Source organism: Erythrolamprus reginae, chromosome 1 (assembly GCF_031021105.1).
Source record: "Erythrolamprus reginae isolate rEryReg1 chromosome 1, rEryReg1.hap1, whole genome shotgun sequence".
In the NCBI taxonomy this organism is placed as follows: Eukaryota; Metazoa; Chordata; class Lepidosauria; order Squamata; family Dipsadidae; genus Erythrolamprus; species Erythrolamprus reginae.
Window position 1 is genome coordinate 257,834,842 of NC_091950.1, and position 16,860 is coordinate 257,851,701.

The following is a 16,860-nucleotide window of genomic DNA, read 5'->3' on the forward strand; positions in this document are numbered from 1 at the left end:
TTTAAACTAAGATTTGCAAGAATGGGTGCAGAGGAAGACAATAAATTCTAATAGCTTCTACATTGTCTTAATTTTAGGGAAAGGTTAGAAGGAAAAAATCCCTGTGTTTGTGCATGCTGTCATACAGAAACAGAAGCGTATGGAATGTTATAAATAATGTAATTTGTAACACTATGTTAACTTTTCACTTGATTTTTTTAAAATTTAGGGCATAAAAAGGAGAGAGAGGAAAGGGACACAGAGGATTTGGAAAGGTGCTGAGGAAAGCAATCCTAAAGCATCTGTTAGTATCTGGGATACCCACATGGTTTGTGATCAGAATACTTGGGGAATCACGCTTTTACAAGGGTCTCTACCCATCCAACTTGATCTAATAGATAGGGCATGTTGCAGATCCCATCATCCAAAGAAGACAAGCTTTTAGGCAGCAACCCCTGCTCTATGGAACATCCTGCCTTGGGAGATTAGAATGATCCCAATCCTTTTGTAAGGTGCTAAAAACCTAACTATGTTCTATGTTTCTATGACTATGTTCCCAGCCTGGATTGCTGAATGGGCCCCATTTCCTGGTTGTATAGCTAATAGATCAAGTATTTTGGCTGCTATGTATATTTAACCTCGATGTTTTTAGTGTTTTTGCTGTTTTAAAATGTTTTCTTTAATTTTAATTGTAATGTTTTTTGAACTGTAAGCTGCCCAGAGACTTTGATTGAGATTGATGGCTGAAGAAATTGATTGATTGATTGAACAAATGAATAAATAAATAAATATTTGAAGTATAGGGTCTCTACACAAATAGGCTTCATAAGTTGCCTTTATAAGATATGGGGGGTTGGGGGGGTTGGAGGAAACAAGGGAGATTTTAAAAGTGCATCTTCAGCATATGGTTTCTTTCTCCTAAAATTAACTCTCAGCATTCTACCAACTGACTTCTTAAAAGCAGTAAATGGTTTCCTAATATGTTAGGTCAAATATTCATTGAATTCTCTTCCACAGCTAAAGGGAAGTCTGCTTTTGTCGGAAAGATAGATTCCCATTCCACAAAATGTTAAGGAAATCCCACAGCGTTGACAGGATGAAAAACTCAAGGGGATATTTTTTTCTCATCTTCCCAACAAGATAGAAAGGAATGTTACGTGACTGCTTCTGAAGTATTGCAAATTTGGTTGCCTTCTTCTTGCTGTAAAGAGAAGGGATGCATTCCGTCTCAGGGTCTATGAAAGATGTCGCAGACTCTTGACTGAGGAAGTTTACACTGCCCTCGCAGCTGATCCCCCGTTCCCCCTAGACAGATTTCCTGCCACTCAGGACAGGAATAAAACAGCATGCTCTGAACCGTCATGCTGCCTTGCAAAGCAGTCCTCACCAGAAAGATAACAGAGACCCGCAGAGAGAGGAGTGTTTTTAGCTGTACATGCCTCCTGAGCTGTCTGAGGAGCACTTCTGAAGAGGAGAACAGTAGACTGGGGGTGTATCTACAGTATCCTTGTCATTTATATCTCTGTGTGGAAAAAAATGAAAACACAACACCTGAAAATGAAGCACAGATCAAGCAGCAGCTGAGGGGGAAAAAAAATCTGCCTGAGACAGTTTGCTTTCAGCCAAGATCGGTGGGGACGCAGGAAGAAAGTCCTTCGTTTGTCTTTGTACATGTCACCAGGGTACTGATTGACCATTCAAAGAGACTCTCAGGATCCATCTGAATCTTTCACAAAGTTCAGCTGGCTGCTTTTTTTTTTTTTAAACCAAGAAGAAGATGAAAGTGCCTCTTTGTTTTCTCTTGAGCTGCAATCTTGTTCTAATAGCAGGCTACAATTCCTTTCGGAGAAGCCTTGAGAATCTAGGCAAGAAGCAATACCAAGTCCAGCATGGATTGTGCAGCTATACTTTCCTCCTGCCTGAGATGGACAATTGCCGGTCTTCCTCCACTACCTCGTATGCCTCCAATGCTGTGCAAAGAGATGCCCCGTTAGAGTATGATGATTCCATACAGAGGCTTCAGCTGTTGGAAAATATGCTGGAAAACAACACTCAGTGGCTAATGAAGGTAACAAAGACGATCTTTTCTGCCCTGTATAGAAGCTCATGTTGAATAGCACTAATGTGCTTTTCTTTTGAGTAGGTTACATTTCAGGGCAAAGTATTTGGATATTCTTAGTGAGCAACTTTACCAACAGTTAATAAAATTGCATGTTGTCACAGACATAAGAAAAAAGAGTGCAGAATGAGGAAGCTTATTTCCTGTGCAGAGTCATTCATTGAGTAATATATTTTAAAATGTTATACTTTGCTTTTTGGAAAAAATATCTCTGACATGAGCCATGCTGGATGTGTGGGTGTCTGCATACCTCCATATTCTTGAATTATATCTGGAATCATATTTTCAGATATTCAGTTCTATCTGAATTTAGTCCCGGTTAAATTAGATTTGGATTATATGCAGGTTATAGATGGAAAACTTATTGAATGCTATCTCATGCAGTGAAAAATTAGCAAGCAATTCCCACTCTGCAAACCATGTGAACTGAAAGCACAGTACTTCTACCTGTGTACCAGCTGTAAGGGAAAACTGGGTAGATATGGCTAAAAAGCAAGAAATGTAACTTCCCTCTCTGAGTTTCAAAAGCATTTAGCATAACCCCCCACAAAAATGAATATCATTGATCATGTTGTGGAATAACAGATCTATGAACTACATATCTGACAGCAATGTTTTAATTATTGTCTATGATTGACAAGTAACTTATGTCTAGAGCAAAAGAAGGTCCATTCTCAAGGGATACTTACTGAACATTGGACTATATTCTTCTTCTTGGTAAAATAACATTGCCTAAAATAACATTGCCTTCTCAGACTATATTTTTATGCCAGTAACTCATCTGGTTGAATGCAAGGAAATGTGAAGTATGCATAATAAATGTAAGAACAAGGTTCCTGCACAAAAGAAACCTAATAATTACACGATTAATACTGAAGATATCTATGTTTTACAATGAGCTTTACTTCCAGGTAGGCATTGATGTCAGTGTGGTTATATGTGTTTTAATTGAAAAAAGATGTGGTCACATGTGCTTTAATTGAAAAAAAAGGTCAGATTTTTTTCAAAACTAGACCCCATTCCACAGAAAGTTTAATATGAATTCTAATTTGCTGTTTCAGTACAGTATGTTTCTTTGTATGTTGTACAGAAATCTGTAGCTATACCATACAATAGTGTAAAAGCATTACACATCCTTTAATTTAATGTCTGTGTTTGTTTGAACTGTTCTTGTACTGTGAATGGCAATTGATAGCTGCTATAGTAGTCAACATGCATCCAGTGCTAGATTCTTCATATCATGTCAAATCTTCCTGACTACTGTGTGATGTAAAAATTTAACCGAATGGCAACACCAAATTTAAACACTGTGCAATCATTAAGGTATTGTGGGTTGTTTATTTAATAGCCTCATTCTATATATGTTTACTCAGGAGGAATCACATTGAAATGAATGAGATATATTCCTAAGCAACTGAGCATTTTAATTGTACCATAAACTGTAGGCATTCAGTGGAAATGGCAGAGATCAACACTGTTTGTTTAAGAAAGCAGCTAATTTACATTATTTTATGCTTCATTTTTAAATGCTAATGTTAATTTAATAATAATAATAACAGTTGGAAATGACCTTGGAGGTCTTTTAATCTAAACCCTCTGCTTAGGCAGGGAACCCTACACTACCTTCAGACAAATGGTTATCTAACATCTTCTTTAAATCCTCTAGGGTTGGAGCATTCACAACTTCTGGAGACAATCTGGTCCACTGATTAATTGTTCTAACTGTCAGGAAATTTCTCCTTAGTTCTAAGTTGCTTCTCTCCTTGTTTAGTTTCCACCCATTGTTTCTTATTCTACCCTCAAGTGCTTTGGGGAATAGTTTGACTTCCTCTTCTTTGTGGAGAGACACTGCTATCATGCCTCCTACCCTGGTCCTTCTTTTTATTAAAAGGCATAAGACCAATAAATAAATAATTAAACTTTTAATTAAACTATTTCAAAAAGAAAATGTGGTCTAACCACATAAATCTTTAAAAAAAAAAAACCCAAGGGAATTCTGTGCTCTATTCAACATTCTCACAGTGCATTTGTCAATTGAACAAACCCCCCCCCCCCCCCAAAAAAAACCAAAACAAAACAAAACTTGGATTAAAACTATTTGGATTTAGCTTCCATTATCTTTACTTTTTTGCTTGTAAATCTTTCCAAAATTATTTATGGCCAGTAAACTTAGCAAAGCCATGAGAACTATAGTCCTACATTTGGAGAGCCACCTTTCCATTTCTGACATTCGGTTCTCACAATTTTTTTTAGCTTATATTTGTTTAACTTAGCCTTTTGCAACCTTCTGATCTCTAGTACATACATTTAAAATCAACTATTCCAGAAAATCTGATTAATGTAGATTTCTTCCTGCTTTTATAAATATTAGTTTTGTGTTGGAAGAACAAACACTTTTTACTACTGTCTACATTGAATTCTTGCTAACATCAATTATTTGTAATAGTTTTGTTCCTAATGTTGCCTGCATCATCAACCATAATTGCATTTACCATCTTGAATCAATCATCAAAAGGAAGTGTTATGTTTCTGAATGGACAGTGAATTGTCTGAATGGAAGAGACTGAATTCGCCATGCTTGCATTACAATAAAAAGCTGGACAATGTCAAAGCTACATCCTGGATACTAATAGAAAATTAACATTTCACAAGTTCCTGGAAAACTACAATTGGGCACTCATGTTACAGTTAAAATGAGATCACTATTATTAGTATAAATGTGTGTAACCTCTTTTAAAATCTTGTCCCAAAGTACTAATATTTCAGATATCTTATTAAAACTAAAAATTAGCTCCCTTTATACACAATATATTTCAATTAATTCAACAAATCTAATTTTGGGAGAAAGATAAAATACACGGGGCTTCTTATTCTCTGTACCATACCGTTTCTTTTTAAGCACAAATCCTGGAATTTCTGTATTAGCCTCACCAATTTTGCCAAAGAATATTAATTAATGTTTTATATTTAATTGTATCTAGGCTAAAATTTAATTTTAAAATTAAATGGTATACTGTATTTACTTGTTTCCCAATCCTAACCCCAATTAAATCATCAGTTTTATTTAAAGAAGAAGGTAGTCACTCAAAATTCACTGTTCATTTTGGTGGCTGTGATACTGCAAATTTGAGAATATCTGGTGAATGTTAAATAATAACAACTGATTAATGAATTTCTAAACAGGTAACCAGAAAATATAATTCCATTTCTCAACTCAGTTGCAAGCTATATTGCTATTGTGGTTAGTCGCGAAGTAGTGTACAACCCATAGCAAGTTCATGGACAATGTTCTTCAAGGCCTTCCTGTCATCTATCATCCCCCAGACAAGCTAGATTAGGACTAGAAATAGAAAACTAGGAAAGGTTATATATTTAATAAATATTCTATCACACTTCAAGCAGGTACCAGATACAATTTTGCAGAAACAGTTAACTTATTATTGGAGAGCAGATAGCTCCAATGACTTTGTAGCAAAAGTGCTCCACGGTAGGATTTTGAGATCATTAATCGAAATAGTTATACTTCCAAGAATCATGAAAAAAACTAAGTTTATGCCCAGGCATAAGAGTCAGTCAATCAGTCAGTCATCTGCCGCCCTGCCCGCCTGCCCACCCGCCCGCCCGCCCGCCCATCCATCCATCCATCCATCCATCCATCTTACCTACCTACCTAACCTGTTAAGGCGGAATAGCATTTGAAGATCTCTCACATGAATGAAATCTACAGATTCTATGTTCTACCTATCCTAATTGAACTGGCTAGCATTTTATTTATCAAATAAATGTTTTAATTGGTCAACTGTATATGTTAGTCAAATATCTAACCCACTTATTAGAGTTAAATAGTAACGAAGTATATGGAAACTTTTCATACCACTTATTTCCACTGCTGATTTCACACATGCCAATTTGCCTTATCACTGATGTTTGTATAATCAGTGAACCAGCCACTTAATCATGCAGGGTTCTGGATCACCCACAGGTTTTCACATAGGTACTTCAAATATCTAGTTTTCTACACTGTAAATGTATATACTGAATGTGTGGATATTGATAGATAGGACTAGCAGCAAGCATGATATTGTGGATTCAGTTTAGCTAGCATTTAAGCATAGATTCAGCTCAGAGCATTAAAACGTTAGTGAATTAACAGAATTCTGCTGATTTGTAGTAGATTTCAGTTGTTTTTAAAGTTAACTTTATCTCCATAATTGACCTGGCAGTAATCCTACAATTTGTGAGCTATACCAGTTTTTATTTATGATTATTCTGCCAATTGCACAAAACTATTTGCAAGAATGTTCTACAGATCTTTCTCAGAGAGCAAAAACATCTAAGGAAACGTACGCGATAGAGACCGTGAAACCTGCATTAACTTTCACTCATACTTCGTATATGAAGAATAACAGGCATGTGGCGTTTATTTGATTACCAAACTTAGTATTCTGGGAGATCAACACATACTTCAGAAAACAGGCTGAACAACTGCTAGCTTGTTGCCTCACTCATATTGTTAGGATGCAACTGTGTGGAGCTATATATAAAATATTCTTGCTAGAGTTAATTGGCAATATTGTCTAGATGTCTGTCAATAGTTTCATAGCATATGTTTTTTTTCCCTTGTGGACTCCCAAATCCTAAACTATTAGACTGATTTAGAAGTGTTTTCAGTTAAATGGTAGTTGGATTTACTGCAAAGTGGCCTTCGGGTCACTAGACAATGAACCTGCCAGGACAGAAGGTATGGCCAAAGCAGAATTTCCTTCCTGTCCTTTAGGTAACCTCCCCTTCAGCTGCAAGATTTGTGTGTTATTTTCACTGTTACAGCTTAGAAAATACGTAATACAACTAAAACAACTTATCCAACTTACCGGTATTTGGACCCATCTAAATGAATACCACAGTATCATCTAAGACAGAGGTTTTCAAACGTGGCAACTTTAAGACTTGTGGACTTCAACTCCCAGAATTCTCCAGCCAGCTATAGCTAAGCTACGCTGGTTGGAGAATTCTGAGAGTTGAAGTCCAAAAATCTTAAAAGTTGCAAAGTTTGGGGACCTCTGATTCAGGAGAATGGAACGTCTGGTGCTTTGTGCATTTCCTTCCAATATCCTTAGAAGTTCTATTTGGTCATCTGATACAACTTTGACATGGTTGAGTATTTAGAGATGAGAATTAAATTGAATTATGTTGGAATTATGTTGGCAGATGGGGTTTGTTACAAATTTGCAGATATCTGTCTTGCTGACTTCATTCAAAAGCAGAGGTCAATAGTATGATGACAAGGATGAATTAATTCCTCAATGACTGACCCTTGCGTGTTGTTTTGACTGAAGTCAGAACTGGAGGAAATGTGACGATGGAGCTTCAATGGATAAGTTATCCTGCATTTGCTTGTGCTGTATGACTACAAACAAGTTAATCACTGGCATTCTTCACTTCTCTGCAATCTGCTGGAATACAATTGACTGTAGCTTCCACTGTCCCCAAAACAATTTCTAGTTGACTATGTGGACCCTTTTATGTATTCTGCAACAACTGTTGAAAGATTTCTGCTGAGGTTTCAAGCCAAGTTGCTTGCCACTGCACAGTAACTTACTGGCTCTCGAGCAGTCCAGATGCAAGCATACTGTTCTGAGCATCAACCAGTTGATGGGAAAAGGTGATTTGACCACCAGGTCTGAAATAATTCCATAGGTGAGCTGCTTAGATCCACAGTCTGGAACTGATACTGGACTCAACTACCAATCGGAAGACAAGAGATATGCTCTGCTGGCAATTTGAATCTAGGAAATCAGCAAGACACAATATCAACTTTGGGAAGAGATTCATTCCCATGAATCTATCATTTTCTACAAGCATGCTATCTTTATAACTGTTGAACACAAATGAATTGAAGGCCAGTTTTATTACCTTCTGATTTTTTTCTTCATGTTCTGCAAAAAAAATTATCAGACTTTTTTTTTCTTTCCTGTGTTTATTAAGACCTCTATGAAGTATTCAGCATAAAGCTGTGATTTTCTAGGCAACTCTGATCTGGGTGCTAGATTTGGTAGATCATCAAGGCATATCATGATGTGCATATCATGATCCTCAGATTGTTTATGAATATAGCCATCACTTTGGTAAACACTTTAGAGATCAATACCAGAACAATGTGAAGGGGTCTGAATTGAAATTGATTAGTATTACAGTGATACCTTGTCTTACGAACTTAATTGGTTCCAGGATGAGGTTCTTAAGGTGAAAAGTTTGTAAGACGAAACAATGTTTCCCATAGGAATCAATGGAAAGGCAATTAATGCGTGCAAGCCCAAAATTCACCCCTTTTGCCAGCCAAAGTGCCCGTTTTTACGCTTCTGGGATTCCCCTGAGGCTCCCCTCCATGGGAAACCCCACCTCCAGACCTCTGTGTTTTTGTGATGCTGCGATTTCACTGAGGCTCCCCTCGCTGGGAAACCCCACCTCCAGACTTCTGTTGCCAGTGAAGCGCCCATTTTTCCGCTGCTGGGATTCTCCTGCAGCATCACAAAAACACGGAAGTCCGGAGGTGGTGTTTCCCATGGAGGGGAGCCTCAGGGGAATCCCAGCAGCGCAAAAACGGGCGCTTCGCTGGCAATGGAAGTCCGGAGGCAGGGCATCCCAGTGGCAGCAGTGGGTTTGTAAGGTGAAAATAGTTTGTAAGAAGAGGCAAAAAAATCTTAAACCCCGGGTTTGTATCTCGAAAAGTTTGTATGACGAAGCATTTGTAAGACGAGGTATTACTATATAAACGATACTGCATAAAATTATAGAAAGATGTAAATATGTTTCTGACATGGTCTACCAGTGCCACAAAATCAGTCTACTATTGCTCTTAGTCTCATTCTGAAAGTTCTCCGTTTGATAATATGCTGGATATTCAAAATTTCTTTCTGGATCCAGTTCTTTGTGGGAATGACTAAAAAAATGGAGAACACTCCTGAGAAATGCTGCCTAGTAAGTGTAGAGTCTATGATTAATCAATGATTGCTTAATTCTTTGATTTTTAATTCTTAGACAATGGTGAGGAGTGCTTTCTTTTGGAAATTCCAGACATATTTGTTGTGAGCCGGCCCGAGTCTATGGAGAGGGGTGGCATACAAATCTAATTAATAATAATAATAACAACAATAACAACAATAATAACAACAACAACAATAATAATAATAATAATAATAATTATTACCATTATTATATGCAGATCTCAATTACCTGTCTGTATGAGGAACTTGCTTTCCAGCCATCTACTTGAATAGTTGTAATGCCATGCCAATGAGTGCCTCCCTTGTCTTTTTCTCCCTCTATTTAGTTTGGGAGTAGTAGTCTTGAAGGCTGGTTTGATCCAATGATATCTAGAGTGTCTCACCCAGAAACCAAAAGGGGAACGTATCCTATTTCAGCTCCAAAAGGAGGTCAATGGTTTGTGGTCCTGAACTCATCTTTCTTATATGCCATAAACAAGGGCTTCTTTTTGTTGTTCTCTATTAGCACTGGATCTGGAACCTCACTCAATAGTTAGCCCACCCTCCCCCAGGAAGAGTTTAGATAGAAAATTATCTTTGGACTTGAGATCTATTTCTTTTTGTTTGTGCCACAATTCCTGACAGACAGCCATGCCAGACGCCTTGAGAATTGGATAATATATAAATATTGCTAGATTGATGACAGATTCTACCTCCCTTTAGGCTCTGCTTTTCACACATCCATTTTTGGGGTTATCATATTGATATTATCATATTAATATTCTCACTGTGTTCCTTTTTTTTACCTTTATCTTGTATACACTCTTTATTTTTCTTCCTTTTTATTATTGTGAACTACAGTAGCCCAACAGTAAGATAGGCAGAAATTTAACAAGCAAATAAATATAGTAAATGATGCCCATGAATGAGATAGCCATGAGCTGACTCACTAGGTTTTCTTTTAAAAGAAACCCTCTTTTGTGACTGGCTTTTTTAAATTGGAAGGCAGGTACTATATCTGTAGCATTAAAGCTTTTCCCACAATCAAAGCACTTGTTGCTATCCTGATCACTAGAGATACTATGTTGAATCAATATCTTTATTAGCTCTTAGTTATCCTCTCACTCTGGTATGTGAAAAAGTATTTTCTTTTGACATTATGTTCATGGAAGATGGCGCTACAACAGTCATCTGTGCATATGTCATCCGAGTGGAGGAGTTATTTGGCATTGCCTCCATTTTGTTATTGGCTGCAGCTGGAATAAACATGGCCCTTTTTTTAAAAAGGAGCTTCTTATCACCTTTGGACTATAGAATTTTCAATATGCTGCTGCATTTTTTTAGAAGGCAGAGACAAGTGTGAAAGGGTTTTCTCCTGAGAGAAGCAAATGTTTGTCTTGGCCATTCCTTCCTGCCAGTAGAACAGTTAAACAAATACTTATTGGCCCCATTGGTTCAGTGGTCATAAATGACTTGCTTGCTTATTTATTTATTTATTTACTTACTTACTTACATGCCACCCAATCCTGAAGGACTCAGGGAGGATCACAATAACATAAAAAAGATATAAATACAATAAAAAGAAGTCAAATATAGAAGGCTAAAACTATAAAACCCCAGTTAAAAACCCACAATTCAACTATCCAATCAAAACACATGCATACCATTCAACACAATTTGGCCATGATAGATGTCAATTTTATGGCCCCCAGGCCTGCCAGCAAAGCCAGGTCTTTGTGGCCTTGTGGAAATCCAGTAGGGTGGGAGCAGTACGGACGTTGGGAAGAGGGGAGTTGGTTCCAGAGAACCAGGGCGACAACAGAGAAAGCCCTCCCTGACAGCCCCGCCAACCTGCAGGGTTGCATTTGGAATTTGGAAGCTCTGCCACATTATTTTACTGGATAGGTGGTAGAAATAAACTCTGTTCAATCTTTATTAATGACTTACTGTTAAATCAGGAGAGTTATTATGACTATTGAGTATAGAAGACTCTGCTCCTAGAACAGGTCAAAATACATCAAACTGTAGCATCTTTATTACACATAGTGTCAGAAAATATTTTGCCAAGGACAGGTAATAGACTTCATCCACACTTTGTTGCATTTTAAACCTCAATTTCCCTTCTAAAGGAGCTAGGAAGTAGGCAAGAACCTGGAAAGCCACTGCAAATCAAAGCAGGCATTACTGGGCTTAATGAATCATTGGTTTGCCTCACCCAGTACATCATCTGGGTTTAGAATGACGTACCTTTTTTCTACAAGATGAGATGCTTTCCTTTAAAAAAATATGAATAAATAACTAGGGATGATGTGTTACTCATCTAATAAATCACAAAATGATTTTATCAGAATTCCATAGGGATAGCTATGTTTGCCCCTTGCAGCAAAAAAGCCATTCTTCTGGCACTCAAAAAGCATATGTGCTATGCCAGCAACTCCATGGATTCTGCCTACTTGCCTAGAAAAGTAGAACATAATATTTCTAATTGTCTTTTTAGAGCCTAAGAAAACTAGCTTTTTCCAAAGGACTTTAAGAGCTGCCTGTGGAACCAAATTTGCCATAAATGTATGTAAAAATATAAAATTTATATAGAATAAAGCTATTTTAGCTTTGGTGGTTTAACTAATATATTTTATAGTTATCTTAATATCTATAAAATTGCTCAGAGCCCATTAGGACTGTAATGGTGAATGTATGATGAATGAATGAATCATTCTCTCTCATTCGTATTAAAGTGCAATAGTAATCAGTAGAGTCAGAAGTAAATGAAACAGTACTACAGTATTAATAAACATTTTGCCCTGCAAAAGTAGGATTTGTTAAATTCAATTTAATGGAATAGACAGAAATGTTAAATAAAGTGTACAGTATGTAGGTTTAAAAAATAGAAAAGATATAGACAGAGTATTTAGTTTTTTATCTAAAACACTGGCCCATTTCCAAAACTTATTTTGGAATGTGCATATTTTTTTCCCTGCGGTATGTAAATTGATGTAAATCAAGCAAAGGAAAGAAAACCTGAGCCTTTCAAATCCTTTAATATTGTAACTACCATATGTATCATACATATGACAGTTATTAGAGATGTTATTATAATGCTTAACAGAAACTGTTAGACCTTTTTGTATGGAGCTCTATGCTGAAACTGAAAGCAACCCAGTCTGACTTATTTTATTCAAAAGTATCATTGCCTGATGAAATTACAAGAACAGATAAGGGAAACACTGGGAATGGAAGATATTAGCCAGGAGTGGATTGGAATTGATGTATCTGAATGATGAAGCAACCGTGGAGTTAGTCTAAATAGAAGTGGATGTAGGAGGCCCTGTTTGACTATGGAAAAATATAGTTCTCATGATATTAATGTCTTTCCTTTATAGCAATATGTTTTCCTCTTTAATTAAATAAAAAAATCAAAATAATATTTTGAAGATGTAGATTAGCCAATACAAACCAACAGCAAATATTTAGCATTCTCTTAAGAATGGGATAATCAGATATATTTACATATGCATTTCATATTAATGAAATATGATATGCTAACCCTATTGACCATATGTATAAATAGCTTATAACTAAAGATTGCATGATAGACATGAATGAAGATTTATCTAGTTTTCAATCTTAATTTTTTGGGCAGTAAATATAGTCCCGCGTATTTCAATGCATCAGCCTCTGTTTTTACAACAATGAATAAGCAGCTTTATTCAAAACATTATTTGTCTCCTACTAGATCTGGATGTGATGTTTATATTTTGAAGTAAACCAAATGATACTAATGATTCTTTTCTGAGCCTGTTCAAATAGTTGATGGACTAAATTCAAGAAATAGACTAAAAAGAAGGACAGATAAACTTAGTGAGAGCAAGTTGCTCTAAAAAAGCCTCCTTCATATTTGAAAACAGATGTCTATCCTTAGCAGAAACCAGTGTACATAAAGATATTTCTCATTAGCTCATGTAGAACTTTGTCATGCTGTTATGAATAGTTTTGAACTGTTTGAAACAGGAGCTTAGCAGATTTTGATGTGTTTTCACGAGCTGGATATTCTTTCAAAATACATTATTTCTGAAATCAATTTCCTTCAAAGTACTATTTTATTTTTGACGGCTACGGCAATTAGCGGGACTACACTTTGGAAATTATAACACAAGCAGTGAGCTCGCAAAATCAAAAATAATTGCTATGTAGAAATGAAGAAACGATTCAGTTGCTTTCAACACTAGAATGTTAGGGTCATTAGTTGAGACCTGAAGGATATAAATGTTCTCTGAAGGCAACATATAACCCCAAATACCTACATACAGTATATGAGGGTTAGTGCTTATAAGTTATTAGAGCTTGTATGCAAAGCTTCTAAGCATGAGCTAAAAGCTTCTCTGGGGACACATGCTTGTAAGATTTTTGGTCAGTTTCTACTGAGCTATAACCACCTGTATTCCCACAAAGCTATTCCAGAGGTCAGGGAATTACCTAGAAAATGTATCCCACAGATTATATATTGGGATATTATACTATTGTAAATAATATAATATTCTGCAACAATCCAAGGGAACAAACTGCCAATTCAAAAATGCAACCCAAATCCTTATGCCAAGCTATACTTAAAAGGAATTAAGAGGACATATATTGAATTACTATAACAGTTTTCATAATAGAATGTACTGAGATAAATTTATTGCAGGTTTCTAAAATGCTTGAATGGGGATACTTATTTTTTTTGCAGTTCCATACAATTATTATTTGTATTGAATTCTTTTTTTTTAGCTTTTTTAAATTAAACCAAAAATAAAATGCTGAGACAAAAGAGAGAAACTTCCATTAAATTAAAAGACTAAAGGAGGTCTGTGCAAGTCATAATTCTCTGTGAAGACAGGAATAGGTGCTGTAAATACAGTCTGTCCTATAAGTTGCCTCAATCTACTTAGCAATATGCAAATAAGTCTTATGATTAAACAAACAAACAAACAAACAAACAAACAAACAAACAAACAAACAAACAAACAAACTAGAAAGAGTCTTTGATTTGTTTCCTCTCAATCAAACAGAAATAAACGAGGTCAGGCAGACTGGGCTGTGACTGAATATAGAATTAAAGCTAATGGAACAACAAATATAAGAAAGAACACATTGCTCTTTGCTCTGAACTCTACCCTGTCAAGACAACTTGGTAGTGTTAATGAAGAGAAAGAAAAAGGTATAATGGAAAGTAGGCAAGCAAGAGATCAAGAAAAAAAGACCAGTGAAGAGGCATGGGAAAACTGAAATAAGTGAAGGATGGTGGATGGGAAAACAGGGGAAAGTTCAGGGAAACCTGTGGGATAGAGAAGAGGAGGAGGATGTCATGGGAGGCATCAAGAAAAAAATAACAGAATTGCTTGGGGTAGGGGGAGTTGAGGAAGGAAGGAAGGAATGATCAACTAGACTCCCTCCATTGTACAGAAGAGGCATTTCTAGTACAGTGGTACCTCTACTTAAGAACTTAATTCGTTCCGTGACCAGGTTCTTAAGTAGAAAAGTTTGTAAGTAGAAGCAATTTTTCCCATGGGAATCAATGTAAAAGCAAATAATGCGTGCAAACCCATTAGGAAAGAAATAAAAGCTTGGAATTTGGGTGGGAGGAGGAGGAGGAAGAAGAGGAGGAGGACAGTTGCTGCCAAAGGAAGAAGGTGAGGGGAGGGGAATTAAAAAAATCCAAAACTTTAAGGCTAAAAAAAAAAGAGGGACTCTGAGGTGGCGAGGAGGAGCACACACCTCCCATACACCCGGTGTGAGTTTGCCTCCCATACACTGCGCCAGAGAGAGAAACCCAGGTGAGCGAGAGGGGGAAACCTCCTGCTCCTTTGACCAAAAGGCAGCTGCTGCTGCTGCTACCTGCTTCCTCTTCCTTCCCATGCTGAAAGGCTCCCCTCTTCTCTTGCTCACTCGCTTTGTAGCTGGCGCCTTTCCTTCACTGTGGTGACTCCTCAGTTTGGCTGAAGCTGAGTTGATCCGGCTAGGGCGAAGTGCCCCCTTTTACCTTTCTGTGCCCAGACACTCCAGGAGGCAACCTTGCACCAGGTATATGGGAGGCAGTGCGAGGGAGTCACCACAGCGAAGTGGTTTATTCCCTCCCCAAGTGCCCAGAGAAAGGAAAATGCTTTGTTTGCTCTGGACTGCCAAAGCCTCCTTAAACACCACCGAAAGCCTCCTCTGGCAGCCCAGAAAAGCCCGAGATGGAAGGGGGAATGGCAGAAAACTGGCTGGGCCTTCATGCCGCTCTCAAATTTCCTTGGAAATTTTTCTGGGCTTGGGTTCTTAAGTAGAAAATGGTTCTTGAGAAGAGGCAAAAAAATCTTGAACACCCGGTTTTTATCTAGAAAAGTTCTTAAGTAGAGGCGTTCTTAGGAAGAGGTACTACTGTACTTGCACTTCACTGGAAGAGGCCACTGAAGAGAGAGGGAGGAGGTCAGATAAGGCTTCTCCCAAAAGACTGCACAGTTTGGCAGGGCCGCTTGCCTCCTTGAAGAGCAGAACAAAAATATAAATAAAATAATAATAATAATTAATAATAATAATAATTTATTAGATTTGTAAGCCACCCCTCTCCGAGGACTCTATATACTATCTTTATATTTGATTGCTGCATATTTTAATTGTCTTGCTTTGCGTGGGTTTTCCCAGAGAATATTATGGAACATGGACTTTTTTTTCCCTTTTAAAATCATCAAATCTTGCCATTTTTCTTGGTAATATTTTATTTTTTATTTGTAAAGCACTTTTGGATGACTTAATAGGAAGCAGGCAAATCCTTTTAAATATTGGAACTGTTCAGGGGACTAATATTAAAAAAGAGCAGTTTTATGGACACTGAAATCTGTCTTGAATCTAAGCAACATTTTAGAAACAGTTCAGAAATTGTATATGGAAGGCATTGACATTTAAAACCACCAAATAAGAAATATCTATGCAGATGGTAAGATCTAATAACTGTGTAAGAAAAAGGAATTGAGATAACTTTAAAGCATATCAAAATATCAACTTAGTACTACTATTAACATATGGGTTTTTATTCTTGTTTGTTTGAGTTTGACTCAAATTTGATTCGAGTTTTGATGGTTTCTCAAATTTGATTCAAGCCAGTCCGTTATTGTCATTGAATTATCTCATTAATTTACTTGAGAAAAACAACAACCATTATCTATTTGATTAAATATTTAGTATAGTCTACGGAGAGGGGCGGCATACAAATCTAAATAATAATAATAATAATAATAATAATAATAATAATAATAATAATAATAATAATGTTTAGTTGTATAGATTCTGCATACTAATACAGTCCAGACAGACCTTGCGTATCAACTACAATTAGACAATTATTATATTATGAGGACCTGGATTGTGGGGGCAATATGCTGGCTCTCTTAAAAAGTGCTCTTGCTAACATGTTGTAAGCTGGCCTGAGTCTAAGGAGAAGGGCAGCATTAAAAAAAAAATGAATAAATAAATAAATTATGCAACTATTCAAAATTACAATGGAACTGAAAAAGTACTCTTAGGCCAATCCTCGCACTTATGATTATCACAGTGTCCCTGCATTCATGGGATCAATATTGTGTGCTTCAGTCAGCTTGTGACAAGCAGAGTAAATAGAGAAGCTGGCAGTAAAATCACAAGTCGTGGCCACTTACATTGAAACCTGCCACTATTGAATATTGTTTGTTTGTGTGTGTGTATGTGTGTGTAAAAGTTAATGAAATAACTAACTAATACTTCAAGGAGAAATATGGGAGCCCA

The 16,860-nt window shown here is 36.7% G+C and overlaps 2 protein-coding genes across 5 annotated transcripts in view; one reads left to right on the top strand and one right to left on the bottom strand.

Moving 5' to 3' along the window:
* Positions 1 to 16,860, bottom strand: part of MCPH1 (microcephalin 1) — a 163,458-nt gene that overhangs the window by 48,448 nt on the left and 98,150 nt on the right. Inside the window, exon 14 of one of the 4 annotated variants that reach the window (XM_070732875.1) lies at positions 7,818 to 7,884. The exons of the other annotated variants lie outside the window; for them this stretch is intronic. Within the exon in view, the coding sequence (XP_070588976.1) occupies positions 7,840 to 7,884 (45 nt within the window). The 3' untranslated portion in view covers positions 7,818 to 7,839. Of the gene's footprint in view, positions 1 to 7,817; positions 7,885 to 16,860 lie in introns of those variants that run through there. 4 annotated transcript variants of the gene reach the window in all.
* ANGPT2 (angiopoietin 2) overlaps positions 1,305 to 16,860 on the top strand; it is a 66,391-nt gene continuing 50,835 nt past the window's right edge. Inside the window, exon 1 of the mRNA XM_070732877.1 lies at positions 1,305 to 2,047. Within this exon, the coding sequence (XP_070588978.1) occupies positions 1,757 to 2,047 (291 nt within the window). The 5' untranslated portion in view covers positions 1,305 to 1,756. The remainder of the gene's footprint in view (positions 2,048 to 16,860) is intronic.